We start from the raw sequence: 19588 nt of genomic DNA, 5'->3' as shown, positions 1-19588 counted from the left end.
ATGTTTTTGTGACTGGATGCCTGTGACCAGCGGTGTACCACAGGGATCGGTGCTGGGACCCTTACTGTGTTGTGTACATTAACAACTTGGGTGTGAATGCGGAAGGTTTAATTAGTAAGTTTGCAGATCACATGAACAATGGTGGTGGTGTTAATAGTGAGGCAGATGGTTTCAGTTTGCAGTCTGATATTGATCAGCTGGAAGATTGGGCAGAACAATGGCAGGTGGAATTTAATCCTGATAAACGTGAGGTGATATATTTTTTGGGAGGTCTAATAAGGAAAAACAATTAGACAATAGACAACAGACAATAGGTGCAGGAGTAGGCCATTCGGCCCTTCGAGCCAGCACCACCATTCATTATGATCATGGCTGATCATCCACAATCAGTATCCTGTTCCTGCCTTATCCCCATAACCCTTGATTCCACTATCTTTAAGAGCTCTATCCATCTCTTTCTTGAAAGAATCCAGCGACTTGGCCTCCACTGCCTTCTGGGGCAGAGCATTCCATATATCCACCATTAGCCAAACAAAGACACGCACGAGAATTCCTAGAAGCATGGCATTCCAACCGGAACTCCATCAACAAACACATTGATTTGGAGCCAATCTACCATCCTCTGAGAAAAAGAACAGGAAATGACATCACCCACCCCGGGAAACCTAAACAGATAAATAGAAAGCGGGACATAACACCAGCGCTTCACCAGAGGCTCACTGATGATGTTACCTAGAATGGTGACTGATTATCTGGGAACGAAGATGTCGGGTTGGCTGTGCACCCGTGCAACCGGTGGATCTTAATGCTGGCTTCGACCTAACGCTGGTTCACGGGAGCAGCCAACCTGCAACGATGGCTGCTGCGGTGCTCGTGCCCCAAGTCAGGGGGTCCGGAACACCATCCGTGTTTCCGTGAAGAAGGTGGATGAAGGTGCACCTGTGGATCGCACCTTCTTCGTGAAGAGGGTCCTGTTGGACTGTTGTGGGTTCGCTGCTGTGGACATTTACTTCCTGCAGGATTTCCCTGGAGGAGGTTTTTACGATGTAACCTTCCGGAGTGCCAAGCTTTGCGAGCGCTTCCTGGAGGTTTTCAAGGAGAAAGAGGTAAGGGCCCCCTCACTGTATTGCCCGCTGTCCCGCTGTTCGTGATGCCAGCACAGAGGAGCCGTATGGTGACTGTACACATGTACAACCCGCATGTGCCAGCAGTTGACGTCCTGACCTTCCTTGGAAGGTATGTGAAGGTGGAAGGGGACCTAACTGACATCGTGGACCCCTTTGGCATCTGGACCAGTAAGAGGCAGGTCAGGGTGACACTGAGGACGGGCGCGGACGGGAATGTCGTACACCCACCGTCCAGTTTCATGATCGGCGGGAGCAGGGGCTACCTGACCTATGCAGGGCAACCTAAAGTCTGCCATGCCTGTGGTTGGTCAGGTCACATGGCGGCCGACTGCAAAGCCACCATCTGCATGAACTGCAGGAAGGAGGGACACCTTGCAAAGGATTACCCACGAGAGAGAAGCTGCAACCTTTGCGGGGAAGCGGGCCACCTCTATAGGGCATGCCCGCAGCGGGGGACCACCTACGCCCAGGTCGCCGGAAGGGGCAATGCAGGGCAAGGCTCCCACGGAGGGGAGGAAGGCACCAGGGCCCAGCAAGGACCCCACTAATGTGCAGGAGGGCCAGGCCGTGCAGGAGGGCCCAGCCCCGCAGGATGGACCCGAGGCTAGCAAAGTGCCCCTGCAGTCTCCGCTCCCCCCTGACAACCCGAAGTCGATGGAGGAGGTGACAGGTGACCCGGGGAGTGGACGACGGTCTGGAAAGCGAGGAGGAAGGCGCGTCGGTGGGCCCAGGCACCGCAACCATCAGGCGGGAAGAGGCAGCTACAGGGGGGTTGTAAGAGTCCTCTGACGATGGAGATTCGGAGGAGGCCCGCCCAAAGCAGAAGCTAAAGATCTCAAGGGAGAAGGAAAGCAGCACCCCAATTCCATGTGACGGGAGGCACCCGGAGGCTCCCTCCGATACCCAGCCACGCGCCGCTGGGGCCCTGGAGGGCCCCACGAAACATTCAGGCAGGAAGGAGGAAACAGTGTGTCCCCAGCCTGACCCAGAGCCGGACTCTCCTGCCTCCGTACCCCCGACGGGGGGATGCCACCCGGAAGGCAGCACGGACAGTGTCCTGAGGCCGGAGAGCGTCCAGCAGGTAGCCTGGGCAATGGGCATGAAGGGACAGATGGACGGGCTGGACCTTGGACTTGGGGAGGGTACTGCGGTCACTGCCCACAATGGGGATACGTGTTGTGAGCATTAATGTGCGCAGCGTCAAGTCCACCGCAAGATGTGTGTCCACGTTGGCCTACCTGACCACTGTCAAGGCGGACCTCCTGTTTCTGCAGGAGTGCGGGATACCGCACCTCGGCAGGTACGGGAAATGGTCGGGCGCCTGGACCTGTGGGCCTTCTATCTGGTCAGTGGGTAACAACAGTTGCTCCTCGGGCCTGGCTATTCTGCTGTGTGGGTGCAACTTCACCATCTCTCAAGTTCAGGATGTGGTGGGGGGGCGCCTCCTAGTGGCTGACGTCACCTACAGGAGCGCTCCCCTGAGGCTGATCAACGTGTACGCCCCAGCGGTACAGAGAGAGCGGTTGGCCGTCCTGCAGCGGCTTCCGCCCCTGCTGGCTACGTCCAGGCCGGTCATCCTAGGCGGAGATTTCAACTGCATCATCGATGCAGATGGAAGATCCGGCGTGGGGACAGCGGGTGGGGGGAGTCAACTGGACGTCACGTCCAGATTCCTGATGGGCAAGGTGAAGGACGCCAAGCTGCTTGATGACTTCAGCACCCCTGCAGACGGAGCGCAATGGAGATACACCTGGTCGTGGCCAGACGGGTCTATCCGCTCAAGGATAGACTTCCTGTTTGTGTCACGGGCGTTCTCGGTCAAGTCCACCGGCATCGAGCTGGTGTTCTTCTCTGACCACTGCCTCCTGCTGGCCAACTGTCACTTACAGGATGACCAGCAGGCCAGCAAGGGGACGTGGAAGCTCAACACGACTCTGTTGACCCCAGAGAACGTCGAGAAGCTTAAGAGGGAGTACGCTGGTTGGAGAACCGTGAAACCCCTCTTTGAGTCTCCGGGCGACTGGTGGGAGACAGTGAAGGAGAACATCAAGAGGTTCTTTGTCCTCAAGGGTGTTTGGAAGGCGAGAGAGAGGTGGGGAAAGCTGTCGCGACTCTAGAAAAGGGTGCAGAACCTACTCCTTCTGCAGTCGATGGGTGTCGATGTCACAGAGGACCTCCACGAGGTGAGGGGCCAGCAAGCCTCACTCTTCGCCGCGGAGGCCTCCAGGATAATCTTCCGGTCCAGGGTCCGCTCCGTGGAGCAGGACGAGACGTGCTCGCATTTCTTCTTTCAGAAGGTGCACAAAGAGAGCTCTGTGCTTAGCCGGCTGAAGGAGGACGACGGCTCAGTGACTTTGTCTCGGCTCGATATTTTGAGGATCAGCAGATCCTTCTATGCTGGACTGTACGATGCGAAGCCCATGGACAGCACGGCCTCCAAGTCGTTCCTGTCGTTTATCACGGAGGTCTTAGACGACAGCACGAGGGAGTGGCTGGACCGGCCGATATCCCTGGACGAGCTGACCACAGCCCTCAAGTCCTTGGAGAGGAATAAGACTCCCGGGACCGACGGCTTACCGGTCGAGCTGTATTCCGCTCTGTGGGACCTGGTCGGCCAGGACCTGCTGGAGGTGTACGATAGTGCGCTTCGGGCAGGGGAAATGTGCAAGTCCATGAGGAAGGGCATCATCACCTTCATTTACAAGAGGAAGGGGGAGAGGGAAGAAATTAAGAATTGGCGTTCCATTTCACTATTGAACGTGGACTACAAAATCCTGGCCAAGGTCATAGCCAACCGGGTCAGGTCTGTCCTGGAGTCGGTGATTCACCCTGACCAAACCTGTGCTGTGCCGGGCAGGAAGATCGCTGAGAGCCTCGCGCTCATCAGGGATACGATCACCTACGTACAGGACAGGCGGGTGGACACCTGCCTCGTCAGCCTGGACCAGGAGAAGGCCTTCGACAGGGTCTCTCATGCTTACATGAGGGACGTCCTCTCCAAATTGGAGTTTGGGGACGGCATCCGCAATTGGATCCAGCTGCTCTACACCAACATCGTTAGCGCAGTCTCGATCAACGGGTGGGAATCGGACAGTTTTCCCGTCAGATCTGGAGTCAGGCAGGGCTGCCCGCTCTCTCCTGCCTTGTTCGTGTGCTGTGTGGAGCCCTTCACCGCATCCATCAGGAAGGACGTGAGCCTGAAGGGCGTGACTATCCCAGGCAGTGCAGGCCTTCAGGTCAAGACCTCCCTGTACATGGACGATGTCGCCGTCTTCTGCACCGATCGTCGGTCGGTGAGTAGGCTGTTGGACATCTGCGGCCAGTTTGAACTGGCCTCGGGTGCCAAAATCAATAGGGGTAAGAGCGTGGCCATGTTCTTCGGGAACTGGGACAACCGTTCCTTCATCCGCTTCACCGCCAGGACAGACTACCTGAAGGTGCTGGGTGTTTGGTTCGGTGGAGCTGGGGCGTGCACTAAGACTTGGGAGGAGCGTATCACCAAACTGAAGCAGAAGCTGGGCAGGTGGATGCTCCGGTCCCTCTCCATCGTGGGTAAAAACCTGGTTGTCAGGTGCGAGGGGCTTTTGGTACTGTGTATGTGGCACAGGCCTGGCCTATTCCCCGGACCTGTGCCGCTGCGGTCACCCGGGCCATCTTCCACTTCATTTGGGGGTCGAGGATGGACCGGGTCCACGGGGACACCACGTACAAAGACCTGGGGAACGGGGGAAAGGACGTACCGAACGCCACCCTCGCCCTGACGGCTACCTTTGTGTGCGGCTGCATCAAGCTGTGCGTAGATCCTCAGTACACAAACACCAAGTGTCACTACTTACTGAGGTTCTACCTGTCCCCGGTGTTGTGAAGGATGGGCCTGGCCTTGTTGCCGCGGAACGCTCCGAGTAGTTGGACTGTCCCGTACCACCTGTCCTTCGTGGAGAAATTTTTGAAGGGAAACAGCTTTGGCCACAAGGCCGTCAGGCAGCGGTCAGCACGTGGTATCCTCGAGACCCTTCGGGAAAAGGAGAGGGTGGATCCCATCGTGTGGTTCCCCACGCAGACTGCCAAAGTCATTTGGCAGAATGCCTCATCGCCAGAACTTTCAAACAAGCACAAGGACATTGCTTGGCTGGCAGTGAGAGGGGCTCTGCCAGTGAGATCCTTTATTCATGCCCGGAATCTCTGCGCCACCACACGCTGCCCTCGAGGTGGCTGCGGGGGGGATGAGACTGTCGATCACCTCCTTCTGGAGTGTGCCTCTGCGCAGGAGGTCTGGAGGGGGATGCACTGGTATTTGTCGAGGTTCATCCCGAGCAGCTCCATGATGCGGGACTCCGTGCTCTACAGGCTGTTTCCCGGGACACACACCGAGACCAACATCAACTGCGCCTGGAGGACCATCAATGCGGTGAAAGGCGCTCTTTGGTCTGCCCGCAACTTGCTGGTCTTCCAGCTGAAAGAACTGACCCCGACCGAGTGTTGCAGACTGGCGCACTCCAAGGTCCAGGACTACGTGCTGAGGGACGCGCTAAAGCTTGGGGCAGCCGCCGCCAAGGCGCGGTGGGGAAAGACCACGGTATGAAACCCCTCGTCCAGAATAGAGAAAAGGGCCCTATCTGGTAACTGGGCCCAGCTGGCGCCTTCCCCAACTGGTCAGGGGGCCAACGGGGACTGTGCGGGGCGACGACTGCCGGGGTGTTTTCTTTGCTTTTTTTTTTCTCTGTTTTGTTTTTTTCCTTTAGTTGGTGTACGTACCTCCTGGGTAACCCGGAGCGGCTTGCATGACTGGGTAGGTGTATAAATATGTTTTATTTTTTGTACATCTTATGAATAAAGTATATTTTTTCAAATTAAAAAAAGGTGATGAAATGTCTGAAAACGAACCTTCCAGCTCAGCTAGCAAACTCACATCCAGAACCTCAACCTGAGCTACAAACCTTCTCAAAACTCGCTAATATCCACCACTCTCCGGGTGAAGAAGTTTTTCCTCAGCTCTGTTCTAAATGGCCTACCCCTTATTTTTAAACTGTGTCCTCTGGTTCTGGACTCCCCCATCAGCGGAAACATGCTTCCTGCCTGCACAGTGTCCAATCCTTTAATAATCTTATACGTCTCAATCAGATCCCCTCTCATCCTTCTAAACTCAAGTGTATACAAGCCCAGGATAATAAAATGTGAGGCAGGATGAACACAGCAGGCCAAGCAGCATCTCAGGAGCACAAAAGCTGATGTTTCGGGCCTAGACCCTTCATCAGAGAGGTGATGAAGGGTCTAGGCCCGAAACATCAGCTTTTGTGCTCCTGAGATGCTGCTTGGCCTGCTGTGCTCATCCAGCCTCACATTTTATTATCTTGGATTCTCCAGCATCTGCAGTTCCCATTATCACATGTATACAAGCCCAGTTGCTCCAATCTTTCAACATGTGATAGTCCCGCCATTCCGGGAATTGACCTTGTGAACCTACGCTGCACTCCCTCAATAGCAAGAATGTCCTTCCTCAAATTTGGAGACCAAAACTGCACACAATACTCCAGGTGCGGTCTCACCAGGGCCCTGTACAGCTGCAGAAGGATCTCTTTGCTTCTATACTCAATTCCAAGGATATACACAATGAATGTTAGGTCCCTAGGGAGTACTGAGGAACAAAGGGACCCTTGGTGTGCCGGCCCATAGATCCCTGAAAGTGTCAGCACAGGAAGAGAGGGTAATGAAGAAGGCATACAGAATGCTTGCCTTCATTAGCTGGGGTGAACATTATAGAAGCAGGGAAGTCTCATTACAACTTTAGAAAACATTGGATAGGCCACTACTGGAATACTGCATGCAGTTCTGGTCACCACACTGTCAGAAGGACTTAAATGCACTGGAGCGGGTGCACAGGATATTCACCACGATGTTTCCTGGGATGAAAAGTTATGAGGAGATGCTGGATAGGCTGGGTTTGTTTTCCCCGGAGCAAAGGAGGCTGAGGGGGATCTGACTGAGGGATACAGGATTATGAGAGGCAGAGACAGGGACTATAGTGAACATCTTTTCTCCATGACAGATGTGTCTAAAACCAGAAAGCATAGGTGTAAGACAAGGAGCAAGTAGTTCAGTGGAGTTCTAAGGAAATTTTTCTTTCCACCCAGAAGCTGGTAGAAATGGAACATGCCGCCAGAGAGCATGGTAGAAGCAAATCATCTCACAAGAACCTTCTGATGAGCATTTAAAATGCCAGATCACAGTAGGCTATGGACCAAGTGCAGGAAAATGGGATTGGTGTAGATTGGTGCTCGTTGGTCAGCATTGACATGGTGGGCCGAAGGGCCTGTTACTATGCTTTTTGACTCTATGGCTCTATGTATAACTGTTATGGAGTACATTCCGTGACCATCAATTTTTTTGGGAGTGGGGTGTGTTTGGTGGATGCTGAACTGGAATCGATAGTTTCTAGCCCAGCAATAGTAACACTATCCACTGAGTGCTTAGACTTCCCTTTCAGTCCCTGAAAGTTCTTCAATCTTTTCAACATCTTGTCCAATGTCTCTACTCTACCGTGAGGACCAGACAGCCCACAGTTCTCCAACTTTGATTCAACAAGGTTCCCCCTCTCCAGTAAAGAGCCTCAGTGCCCCATTTGTGTAATTAATGGACTGTTCACCTCTGTCACTACTTTTAACCGGGATTACTGCTGCAACAAACATGGAGAATAATTTTAAAAATCAAAACTGAATGAACCAAAGGAGTGAGCCAGCTTTGGAATGCAGATGATGTTTTTCTCTAATCATTCATGGGATGTGGGTGTCGCTGAGTGAGCAAACATTTTATTTTCCATCCCTACTTGACCAGAGGGCCATTCAGAGTCAACCACGTTGCTGTGGGTCTGGAGTCACATGTAGGCCAGACCAAGTAAGGATGGCAGTTTCCTTCCCTAAAGGACATTAGTGAACCAGATGGGCTTTTTTAAACCTGACAATTGACAATGATTTCATGGCCATCATTAGGCTCTTAATTCCAGGCTTTTGTTTTCAACTGAATTCAAGTTTCACCATTTCTCTACCTGTTGGCAGTTTTCCAGGGTCAGTGAAATTTGATGAGAGAAGATCACTTACCAGTCTTCAAACTTTACTACAACATGAATAGGCTGTCACCTCCCTGTTTTAAAGGTAACTGCATAATCTCATGGTTTAGCAACAATTACAGAATCCAGAATTAATCTTGCAGCATTGCAGGCCCATCTCCAACCTGGGAGCTAACTGCACATTCTGAGAGGGGATGGTGTTTTAGTTTATCTTTCGGACAAGGTTATTTTATCCCACTTGGCTGGCAATTAAAATTACCCAATACCTAGCCCCTAAACACTTACTATCCATGATTGAAGATAACAAAGTGTGAAGCCGGATGAACACAGCAGGCCAAGCAGCATCTCAGGAGCACAAAAGTTGATGTGTCGGGCCTAGACCCTTCATCAGAAAAGGGGGAGATGGAGAGGATTCTGAAATAAATCCCTCCTCCCACCAGACCAACCTCAGGGGATCTCTCTCCCACTGCAACTCTCTGGTGGTCTCTTCGGCCTTGAAACTGCTCAACCATGTCCTGAAACAAACCAGGTACCGCAGCCACATCACCTTCCTCAGCACCTGCCTACGGAACCAGATCATCCCCAATGGACTACAGTCTACATTCAAGCCTTCCCAATTTGGCCCCAACTGTGACCACCTCTACACCCAGAACATTCAGACCCTTCAGAAGCATTTCTCCCTGCGAGTCCTGAAACAGACACTCGCAGCCATGCGCCGGCATCTCCAGGCACTGCAATCCAAACACCCACAGCTCAGAGCCTCCCTCTCCCAGACCTGCAAAGGACCTCTCCTGTTTTTTATCCTCCGCAGGATCCACAGACTGAACACCCAGTTCCACTCAGCTTTACTGGACACCAAAAATCCTAAGTACAACCAACTCACTGGCTCCTGCCACCTCAACAAGGATTCCCCCACCCCACAAATCCCCAGCCTCTCCCTGCACCTCCCCCAACATGTACCCGCTGCCATTCACCATGATGACGCGGCCGGTGAACCCACCAATGACGTCACATCTGCCACTGCCGGGGATCGCGAACACGACCGCTGCTGGGGCCACCATCTCCACCTCTACTACTTACACCACAAACACCACCATCACCGCGGCTGCTGCCGCCCACCCCGCGCCTCCCACCGCCGCATCGCCCACCGCCACATCGCCCACCACCGCATCGCCCACCGCCACATCACCCACCGCCGCATTGCCCACCGCCGCATCGCCGACCCCGCGCCTCCCACCGCCACATCGCCCACCGCTGCATCGCCCACCACTGCATCGCCCACCGCCACATCGACGACCGCCGCATCGCCCACCGCCACATCGCCCACCGCCGCATCGCCGCGCCTCCCACCGCCACATTGCCCACCGCCGCATCGCCCACCGCCGCATCGCCCACCCCGCGCCTCCCACCGCCGCATCGCCCACCGCCGCATCGCCCACCCCGCGCCTCCCACCGCCACATCGCCCACCGCCACATTGCCCACCGCCGCATCGCCCACCGCCACATCGCCCACCACCGCATCGCCCACCACCGCATCGCCCACCGCCACATCACCCACCGCAGATGCCGATGCATCTCCATTCACCACCGACGCCGACAATGATGCTACTCCGCCCACTGCCGACACAACTCCGCCCACCGCCAATGCCGACGACCTCATCACTCCGCCCACAGCCTTCACAGCCAGCAACCCCAGAGAAGACAGCCACACTGAACCCTGCCGTATCTTCACCATCCCCCCCAGACCTCCCACTGACTGAGGACGAACGGTCAGTCCTTAGCAAGGGGCTCACCTTTGTCCCCCTCCACCCACACATCAACCAGTCACGTTTGGACATCGAGCAGTTTTTCTGCTGCCTTCACTTCCACGCCTACTTCTTCAACCGGGAGCCTAACCCTCCCTCCACTGACCCCTTCACCCTCTTCCAACACAAGTCCTCCTCCTGGGCACCACCCCCAGGCCTCCTACCCTCCCTCGAACACTTCATCTCCAACTGCCGTCAAGACATCAACCGCCTCAACCTCTCCACCCCTCTCACCCACTCCAACCCCTCCCCCGCATAACGGGCAGCCCTCCGCTCCCTCTGCTCCAACCCCAACCTCACCATCAAACCTGCAGACAAGGGTGGCACAGTGGTAGTATGGTGCACTTTGGTAGTTTGGCCTCTATATCGCCGAGGCCAAACACCAACTCTCCGACACCACCTCCTACTGCCCCCTTGATCATGATCCCATCCCCGATCACCAAACCATCATCTCCCAAACCATCCATGACCTCATCAACTCAGGTGACCTCCCACCCAGAGCCTCTAACCTCATTGTTCCCAACCCTGCACGGCTCGCTTCTATCTTCTTCCCAAAACCCACAAAAATGCCTGCCCTGGTCGACCTATTGCCTCCACCTGCTTCTGCCCCACCGAACTCATCTCCACCTATCTGGACTCCATTTTCTCCCCCTTGGTCCAGGAACTCCGTACCTACGTCCGTGACACCACCCACACCCTCTACCTCCTCCAGGACTTCCAATTTCCTGGCCCCCAACACCTCATTTTCACCATGGACGTCCAGTCCCTATACACCTGCATTCCGCATGCAGATGGCCTCAAGGCCCTCTGCTTCTTCCTGTCCTGCAGGCCCGACCAGTTCCCCTCCACCGACACCCTCATCCGCCTAGCCGAACTCATCCTCACCCTCAACAACTTCTCTTTTGATTCCTCCAACTTGCTACAGACAAGGGGGTGGCCATGGGCACCCGCATGGGCCCAAGCTATGCCTGCCTCTTTGTAGGTTACGTGGAACAGTCCCTCTTCCGCACCTACACAGGCCCCAAACCCCACCTCTTCCTCCGGTACATTGATGACTGTATCGGCACCGCCTCTTGCTCCCAAGAGGAGCTCGAACAGTTCATCCACTTCACTAACACCTTCCACCCCAACCTCAAGTTCACCTGGGCCATCTCCAACACATCCCTTACTTTCCTGGACCTTTCTGTCTCAATCTCAGGTAACCACCTACAAAACGATGTCCATTTCAAGCCCACTGGCTCCCACAGCTAACTGGAATACACCTCCTCCCACCCACCCTCCTGCAAAAATTCCATCCCCTATTCCCAATTCCTTCGCCTCCACTGCATCTGCTCCCAGGATGAGGCATTCCACTCCCATATATCCCAGATGTCCTCGTTATTCAAGGGCCACAACATCCTCCCGCACTCCCCCGGCAGTGGTCGAGACTGCCCTCGACCATGTCTCCCGCATTTCCCGCAACTCACCCCTCACACCCCGCCCCCGCAAAAACAATCAAAAGAGGATCCCCCTATTCCTCACACACCACCCCACCAACCTCTGGATACAACGCATCATCCTCCGACACTTCTGCCATCTACAATCCGACCCCACCACCCAAGACATTTTTCCATCCCCACCCTTGTCTGCTTTCCGGAGAGACCACTCTCTCCGTGACTCCCTTGTCCGCTCCACACTGCCCTCCAACCCCACCACACCTGGCACCTTCCCCTGCAACCGCAGGAAATGCTACACTTGACCCCACACCTCCTCCCTCACCCCCATCCCAGGCCCCAAGATGACTTTCCATATTAAGCAGATGTTCACCTGCACATCTGCCAATGTGGTATATGCATCCACTGTACCCGGTGTGGCTTCCTCTACATTGGGGAAACCAAGCGGAGGCTTGGGGACCGCTTTGCAGAACACCTATGCTCAGTTCACATTAAACAACTGCACCTCCCAGTCGCGAACCATTTCCACTCCCCCTCCCATTCTATAGATGACATGTCCATCATGGGCCTCCTGCAGTGCCACAATGATGCCACCCGAAGGTTGCAGGAACAGCAACTCATATTCCACTTGGGAACCCTGCAGCCCAATGGTATCTTTGTGGATTTCACCAGCTTCAAAATCTCCCCTCCCCCCACTGCATCCCAAATCCAGCCCAGCTCGTCCCCGCCTCCCTAACCTGTTCTTCCTCTCACCTATTCCCTCCTCCCACCTCAAGCCGCACCTCCATTTCCTAACGGCTGACCTCATCCCGCCCCCTTGACCTGTCTGTCCTCCCTGGACTGACCTATCCCCTCCCTACCTCCCCACCTATACTCTCTCCACCTATCTTCTTTACTCTCCATCTTCGGTCCACCTCCCCCTCTCTCCCTATTTATTCCAGTTCCCTCTCCCCATCCCCCTCTCTGATGAAGGGTCTAGGCCCGAGACGTCAGCTTTTGTGCTCCTGAGATGCTGCTTGGCCTGCTGTGTTCATCCAGCCTCACATTTTATTATCTTGGAATTCTCCAGCATCTGCAGTTCCCATTATCTCTATCCATGATTGAACCTGTTCCTTATTTTACATATTTGATTTTTCTCAGAGTTTTACAATAGTTTCTGAGATTGTTTCAGTTTTATTTACAGAGATTTGCTTTTACCATCCTTTAGAATGTCTTGTCTCTCATGCCTCCAGTAATTTCCAGCCTTTTCTATTTGTTTGGCTCTGAGCCTTGATTCAAACATGGACAAAAGAGCTGAATTCCAGAGGTGAGGTGAGAGTGACAACACTTGATATCAAGGCTGCATTCAACTGTGTGTAGCATCAAGGAGCCCGAGCAAAACTGGGATCAATGGGTATCAGGGGGCAAAGCTCCATTGGTTGGAGTCATACCTGACACACTGGAGTATGAGATAACACGGTGTAGAGCCGGATGAACACAGCAGGCCAAGCACCATCAGAGGAGCAGGAAAGCTGACGTTTCGGGCCTAGACCCTTCTTCAGAAATAGGAAGATGGTTGTGATTGTTGGAGGTCAATCATCTCAGCTCCAGGACAGGTGCTCCTCAGGGTGGTGTCCAAGGCCCGAAGATCTTTAGCTGCTCCAACGATGACTTTCCCTCCATCATAAGGTCAGAAGTGGGGATGTTCGTCAATGACTGCGCAATGGTCAGCACCATTTGTGACTCCTCAGACACCGAAGCAGTCCATATTCGAACGTAACAAGACCTGGACAATATCCAGGCTTGGGCTGACAAATGTCAAGTGACATTCGGGCTACACAAATGCGAGGCTATGACCATCACCAATAAGAGACAATCTAACCACCGCCCCTTGACATTCAGTAGTGTTACCATCACTATCAATATTCTTGGGATTATCACCTCCCTGGAAACTCAACTGGGCTAACCATATAAACACAGCAGCTATAAGAGCAGGCCAGAAACTGGGAATAATGCAGCGAATAACTCACCTCCTGACTCTCCAAAGCCTGTCCACCATCTGCAAGGCACAAGTCAGGGGTGTGATGGAACACTCCCCACTTGCCTGGATGAGTGCAGCCCCAACAACACTCGAGAAGCTTAACACCATCCAGGACAAAGCAGCCGCTTGATTGACATCACATCCACAAACATCCCACTCCCCCCACCACCGACATTCAGTAGCAGCAGTGTGTACTGTCTACAATATGCGCTGCAGAAATTCACCAAAGATCCTCAGACAGCACCTTCCAAACCCGTGGCCACTTCTGTCTAGAAGGACAAGGGCAGCAGGTACATGGGAACACCACCCCCTGCAAGGTCTCCTCAAAGCCACTCCCCATCCTGATTTGGAAATGTATTGCCGCTCTTTCGCTGTCACTGAATCAAAATCCTGGAATTCCCTCCCTAATGGAATTGTGGGTCATCCTACAGCAGGTGGACTGTTGCAGTTCAAGAAGGAAGCTCACCCCCAGCTTCTCAAGGGGCAACTAGCGACGGGCAGTAAATGCTGGGCCCAGCCAGTGACATCCACATCCCACAAAATGAATAAATAAGAGTCAACACCCAGACTTGATCAGTCCAACACAGCGAGGCTTACATGGTGCAGGCAACAAGCCAGAACAATTGACAGAGCTCACACACCAAGCCCTGGTGATTCCCATGGGAGCCCGAATTTGATGTGGACAGCAGGTCAGCACACGGTTCCCTGCTGGGCTCACTCAGACAAAGGCAAGCGGGGCCACAGCCAGAAAATCTCAAGGGGCTTTCCGAAGGAAAATCTAACATTTGCTGCATCGGAATGCTCTAGTGAGGGAAGTGTAGCCACTAGACAGTCCTAGGAACTTTCATGGGTTTGGTTTTAGCTGTTTCCAGGAGAGTCTGGTGCACCAGGGAAGAGGACAGTACAGTCCTCTCTCAGTGGGGTACTGGGAGTGTACAATTCCATTTTGTCTCCAAACCTCTGGCCCTGGGGTTTGGATCCATAACTTTCTGAATCAAAAGCCACATTTGACACCAAAACAGACCATGGTAACAGGATAACATGGTGTAGAGCTGGATGAACACAGTGGGCCAAGCAGCATCAGTGGAGCAGGAAGGCTGGCGTTTCGGGCATAGACCCTTCTTCAGAAACAGGACACTCTCTTTGATCAGTCCCAGTTTACTTTGTGCAGTTTTCCTTTAGACCTGTTCCTTAATGTAGTAAAGTTTGAGGACTGGTGAGACACATTCTCTCCTCGTGTTTCACTGACCCTGGAAAGCTGTCAACAGGTAGGGATGTAGTGACAGGCAGTAGCTGCTCAGTACACACTGCAATGACACTACTTAAGGCTGGGTGCTGACAAGCAGCACAGAGCATGTAATCCAATCTCAGTCACCGGACTAAAATTGGATTCGCAAAATAAAAAGTTGGTCCCGAATCTGCAGCGTTCCCGTATTTATAACCACAGCAGCATTTCTGCTAACTGCCAAGTGAAGGATATTTTCACAGCTGTGTCCGTTCCATTCTTGTAAAATGATGCAAGACCGCACCAGGAAAGGGAAAGAAGAGACAGAGAAAGACTGGCATTTACAGAGAAACTTTCGCCAGCTCAGATTGCCTCAAACTGCCACACACCCAGGGGGATACATTTGGGCTGAAGTCATTGTACTAATATACAAAGAATAGCAAGATCCCACAGGCAGTCAGCGATATGGTGGGGGAACCTGTTTGTTAGTATGTTACTGGAGCAAAAAGTATCAGCCAGGTAAAAGACATCTCTCAGTACAGTGCAGCACTACTTCAGAACAGATATTGTTTCATTCCCTCAGCACTGACCCTCCATTAGTGCGGCACTTACTCACTACGCACCCTCTGACAGTGCGGCACTCCCTCAGCACTGACCCTCTGACAGTGCAGCACTCCCTTAGCACTGACCCTCCGACAGTGTGGCACTCCCTCAGCACTGACCCTCTGACAGTGAGGCACTCCCTTAGCACTGACCCTCCGACAGTGTGGCACTCCCTCAGCACTGACCCTCCGACAGTGTGGCACTCCCTCAGCACTGACCCTCCGACAGTGCGGCACTCCCTCAGCACTGACCCTCCGACAGTGCCCACTCCCTCAGTGCTGATCCTCCGACAGTGTGGTGCTCCCTCAGCACTGACCCTCCGACAGTGTGGCGCTACCTCAGCACTGACCCTCCGACAGTGCCCACTCCGTCAGCACTGACCCTCCGAAAGTGTGGCGCTCCCTCAGCACTGACCCTCCGACAGTGCCCACTCCCACAGCACTGACCCTCCGACAGTGCGGCATTCCCTCAGCACTGACCCTCCGACAGTGCCCACTCCGTCAGCACTGACCCTCCGAAAGTGTGGCGCTCCCTCAGCACTGACCCTCCGACAGTGCCCACTCCCACAGCACTGACCCTCCGACAGTGCGGCATTCCCTCAGCACTGACCCTCCGACAGTGCCCACTCCCTCAGTACTGACCCTCCGACAGTGTGGCGCTCCCTCAGCACTGACCCTCCGACAGTGCGGCACTCCCTCAGCACTGACCCTCCGACAGTGCCCACTCCCTCAGTACTGACCCTCCGACAGTGTGGCGCTCCCTCAGCACTGACCCTCCGACAGTGCCCACTCCCTCAGCACTGACCCTCCGACAGTGCATCACTTCCTCAGCACTGACCCTCCAACAGTGCGTCACCTCCTCAGCACTGACCCTCCGACAGTGCGTCACCTCCTCAGCACTGACCCTCCGACAGTGCGTCACCTCCTCTGCACTGACCCTCCGACAGTGCGGCACTCCCTCAGTACTGACCCTCCGACAGTGCGGCGCTCCCTCAGCACTGACCGTCCGACAATGCGACACTCCCTCAACACTGACCCTCCGACAGTGCGACACTCCCTCAGTACTGACCCTCCGACAGTGCGGCACTCCCTCAGTACTGACCCTCCGACAGTGCGGCACTCCCTCAGTACTGACCCTCCGACAGTGTGACACTCCCTCAGTACTGACCCTCCGACAGTGCGGCACTCCCTCAGTACTGACCCTCCGACAGTGTGGCACTCCCTCAGTACTGACCCTCCGACAGTGCGACACTCCCTCAGTACTGACCCTCCGACAGTGCGGCACTCCCTCAGCACTGACCCTAGGCTTGTCTCTAGCCTTTCCAATGGGAATGCTGCCATAGTTTTATGATTCAGAGTGATGTTTCTGATCAATCGTAATAGATTGGGCCCTTGGAAGAACTTGTTTGAATTTCTGCTTTTGAGGAGGTAAATTCGGAAAAAGGGAGTGTGGTGCAATTGAAGTAGAGCAGAGATCTGCGCAGAAGTGAATTCAGTCTGAGAGTCCCTGAGCTGGGGAGGTCCTCTCTCAGTCTCTCTGTCTCGATGAGCTGTTCAATTCCATCGAAATTCCTGCCTGAGTTACTGAAATCCTGCAAAGATGGTGTCTGATGGATTCAACTAAATCACTTTCTCAGGGTCTCTCACCAAATTTGGACCAGATTTCTCTGTGGGGTTTAACAGAAAGGACATCTCTCCCTCTCTAGGAGCCAGTCCCGATCTGCAGTAGATTTTACCTCCACAGTTTCTTGGGCCTGTATTATACAGGGACCTGGTCATTTTTGTGAAGGCCTGCTGATGTTTGCAAAAATCTGGTGATTTTCGAGAAGCTTTACTGGATTTGGTGATTTGTTCAACAACAGCAACAAAATCGAAGTTGCTGGAAAACCTCAGCAGGTCTGCCAGCATCTGTTAAGGAAAAAAGCATCAGAGTTAACGTTTTGAATCCAGTGACCCTTCCTCAGAACAGGGATTTGCTCCTTTTGCTGAGATTCGGTGTTTGTAGTGGAGGTCAAGGGGTTTTTTGCAGATGATCTGGTGATCGTAGCTGAGATCTAACCACTTTTTCAGTGGAGATTGGGGAATTGAGCTGCAAATTGTTTGGTGGGGATCTGATGGGTTTTTTTTGCTGGAACCTGACCATTTTAGCGGAGATCTTGGGATTTTAGGAGAAGATCCAATAAATGCAGCTGAGAGCTGGCCATTTCAGCGGAGAACTAGGGATGTTAGCTCAGACCTGGTTGATTTTAGCTAAGTTTTGGACATTTTAGCAGCAATCCGGTGATTTTAGCTGATAATTTTTGTGGTGGGATCTGTGGAGTTTAGCAGAGGTGTCACTGTTTTAGTGAAGGTCTGGCAATTTTAGTGGAGATCTGTTGGTATTAGTGGGTCATTTACAGCTGTGATCTGTGGATTTGAACAGAGAACTGAACTTTTCAGTGGAGATCTGGTGGGTTTAGCAGAGATCTGACGACATTAGCTGCCATCTCGTGATTTGAGTTGAATCTGGTGATTTCGGTGGAGATGGTGGAATCAGGGGTCTGGCTGGAGGACAGTACAGTCTGCTGCTCGGCTTTTGCAGTGCGTCAGGGTCAGGAGTGAGCAGTGAGCAGTGGCAAATCTCCCACCACTTGCCAATCCTTCAGGGGTTAGCCCGAGATTTCACCATCGATCCATGTATATCGACAGATGAGTTAGAAAAAAGTGATTTAAAAATCCGTGTGATCCCAAAAAGAACAAAGCAAACTAATGCCGATGCTGGAATTTGAATCAAAAGGAGTAATTGCTGGAGAAAGGAGTTTTTGCTCCGATTCTCACTTTATCCCAGACTCTGAAGTCCATTTGCAGCATTTTATCGAATCTTGGCAAGGACTGGGTCAGAGAGATTTGCACATTGCACCGGTTCTAACAGTACTGGCTTCAATTTGAGGAAAATGTGATATATTTTGTTTTTGAAATGGCAGTGTCTCAGCAGGCTGGTTACAGCATCAGGGACAGTCCAAACACTCAGCCTTCCAGTTTGATGAACTTACCTGCTTTTTTGAGCGGTTCGGGCATGGCTTTGCTAAATCCCCTGCGGTCCCTGCTCCAGAACTTAAAAACCAAGAAGCCCCTGGAACCTCGCTCCTTAAAACAAAGCAAGCTGCAGAAGGATTCAACGACTGTAAGCCGACAGACAATACCCTGGCTTTTATATGGATGATCTCTCCGCCCGTATCACCGCCCCCTCTACCCCCCCCCCCCCCCCCCCCCCCCCGACGCTCGCTGGTTCTGGAAACTCCTCGCAACTGTCACGGAACTGAAGAATGGTCCCTGGACTCCAAACGTCCTCTCTGTGCCTCTCTCCAGAAATACTGCCAAGCCTGCTGAGTGTCTCCAACTTTCTCTCTGTGTTTGCTACTGGATTTGCTGGACTTCTGATGGACAGAGTCTAAATTTCGAGCCACGGAGAGGGAGAAACAGAACTGTGTTTGACGTTGAAGTCAGTCTATTTATCATCTCCCTGTCGCGTCGAAGACTGGAGTTATTTAAAAGTCGAATTTAATCAAAATGTGCTTAAAGGCTATTTTCTGTCAGGTACCCTTCATCACCAACTTGTAAAGCTGCACTGCATTTTTACAAGTGAAACCTAACACTTGGGTATTTGTGGTAAATTTGCACTTCTAAAAAGATATCTTGACTTCTCCTCGTGTTTTTTTTCGCAAAATCTTTGCAACATCCGAGGAAATCTTGTCGATTTGCTGATTTGGCTTTGGTCAAGAATTGGGGTAAATAATAACATTTTTTCCCCTCCCCTTCTTCAGTTAACCCAGAATTATTTCCAACGTGCGTTCGGAGTGCCGCCCTCTTTCTCCTAATCGATTTTGATTTCTGGGGGGAGAGGGTTGATTATTGAACTCCAGTAATGAACCAGACTGATCCCCTCACTAAGCATCCCTCACTCACTGCTAGAACATCTCCTCAATGTTGAACAGGAGCTGTGATGTTTGCCAGCTCGGGAGCAAACACACATCCTCACACCCCAAACATAACAAACCCACTCACAAATACAGCACACATACATGCTCCCTCAAAATACTCCAATACCCATGCAGCCACATGCATCTCATTATCACAGAATCCCTGCAGTATGGAAGCAGGCCCTTCAGGCCATCAATTCCATACAGACTCTCCAAAAAGCATCCCATCCAGACACAACCCCTACTTCATCCCTGTATCCCATCGCTAACCCACATAACCTGCACACCTCTAGACACTGTAGCATGGCCAATTCACCTAGCCTGCATGTCTATATACTGGGGAAGAGCACCGGA

At 52.9% G+C, this 19588-nt stretch overlaps 1 protein-coding gene across 6 annotated transcripts in view; it reads right to left on the bottom strand.

Annotated features, from left to right (window-relative positions):
- mybpc1 (myosin binding protein C1) overlaps positions 1-18425 on the bottom strand; it is a 145042-nt gene extending 126617 nt beyond the window's left edge. For all 6 annotated transcript variants that reach the window (XM_048549406.2, XM_048549404.2, XM_059652575.1 and 3 more), the window contains exon 1: positions 18308-18425. In XM_048549406.2, the coding sequence (XP_048405363.1) occupies positions 18308-18332 (25 nt within the window). In that variant the 5' untranslated portion in view covers positions 18333-18425. The remainder of the gene's footprint in view (positions 1-18307) is intronic.
- Positions 18426-19588: the final 1163 nt, after the last annotated feature.

This window comes from Stegostoma tigrinum, chromosome 18 (genome assembly GCF_030684315.1).
Source record: "Stegostoma tigrinum isolate sSteTig4 chromosome 18, sSteTig4.hap1, whole genome shotgun sequence".
NCBI classification, from domain to species: Eukaryota; Metazoa; Chordata; class Chondrichthyes; order Orectolobiformes; family Stegostomatidae; genus Stegostoma; species Stegostoma tigrinum.
This window is presented reverse-complemented; position numbering and strand designations above follow the sequence as displayed.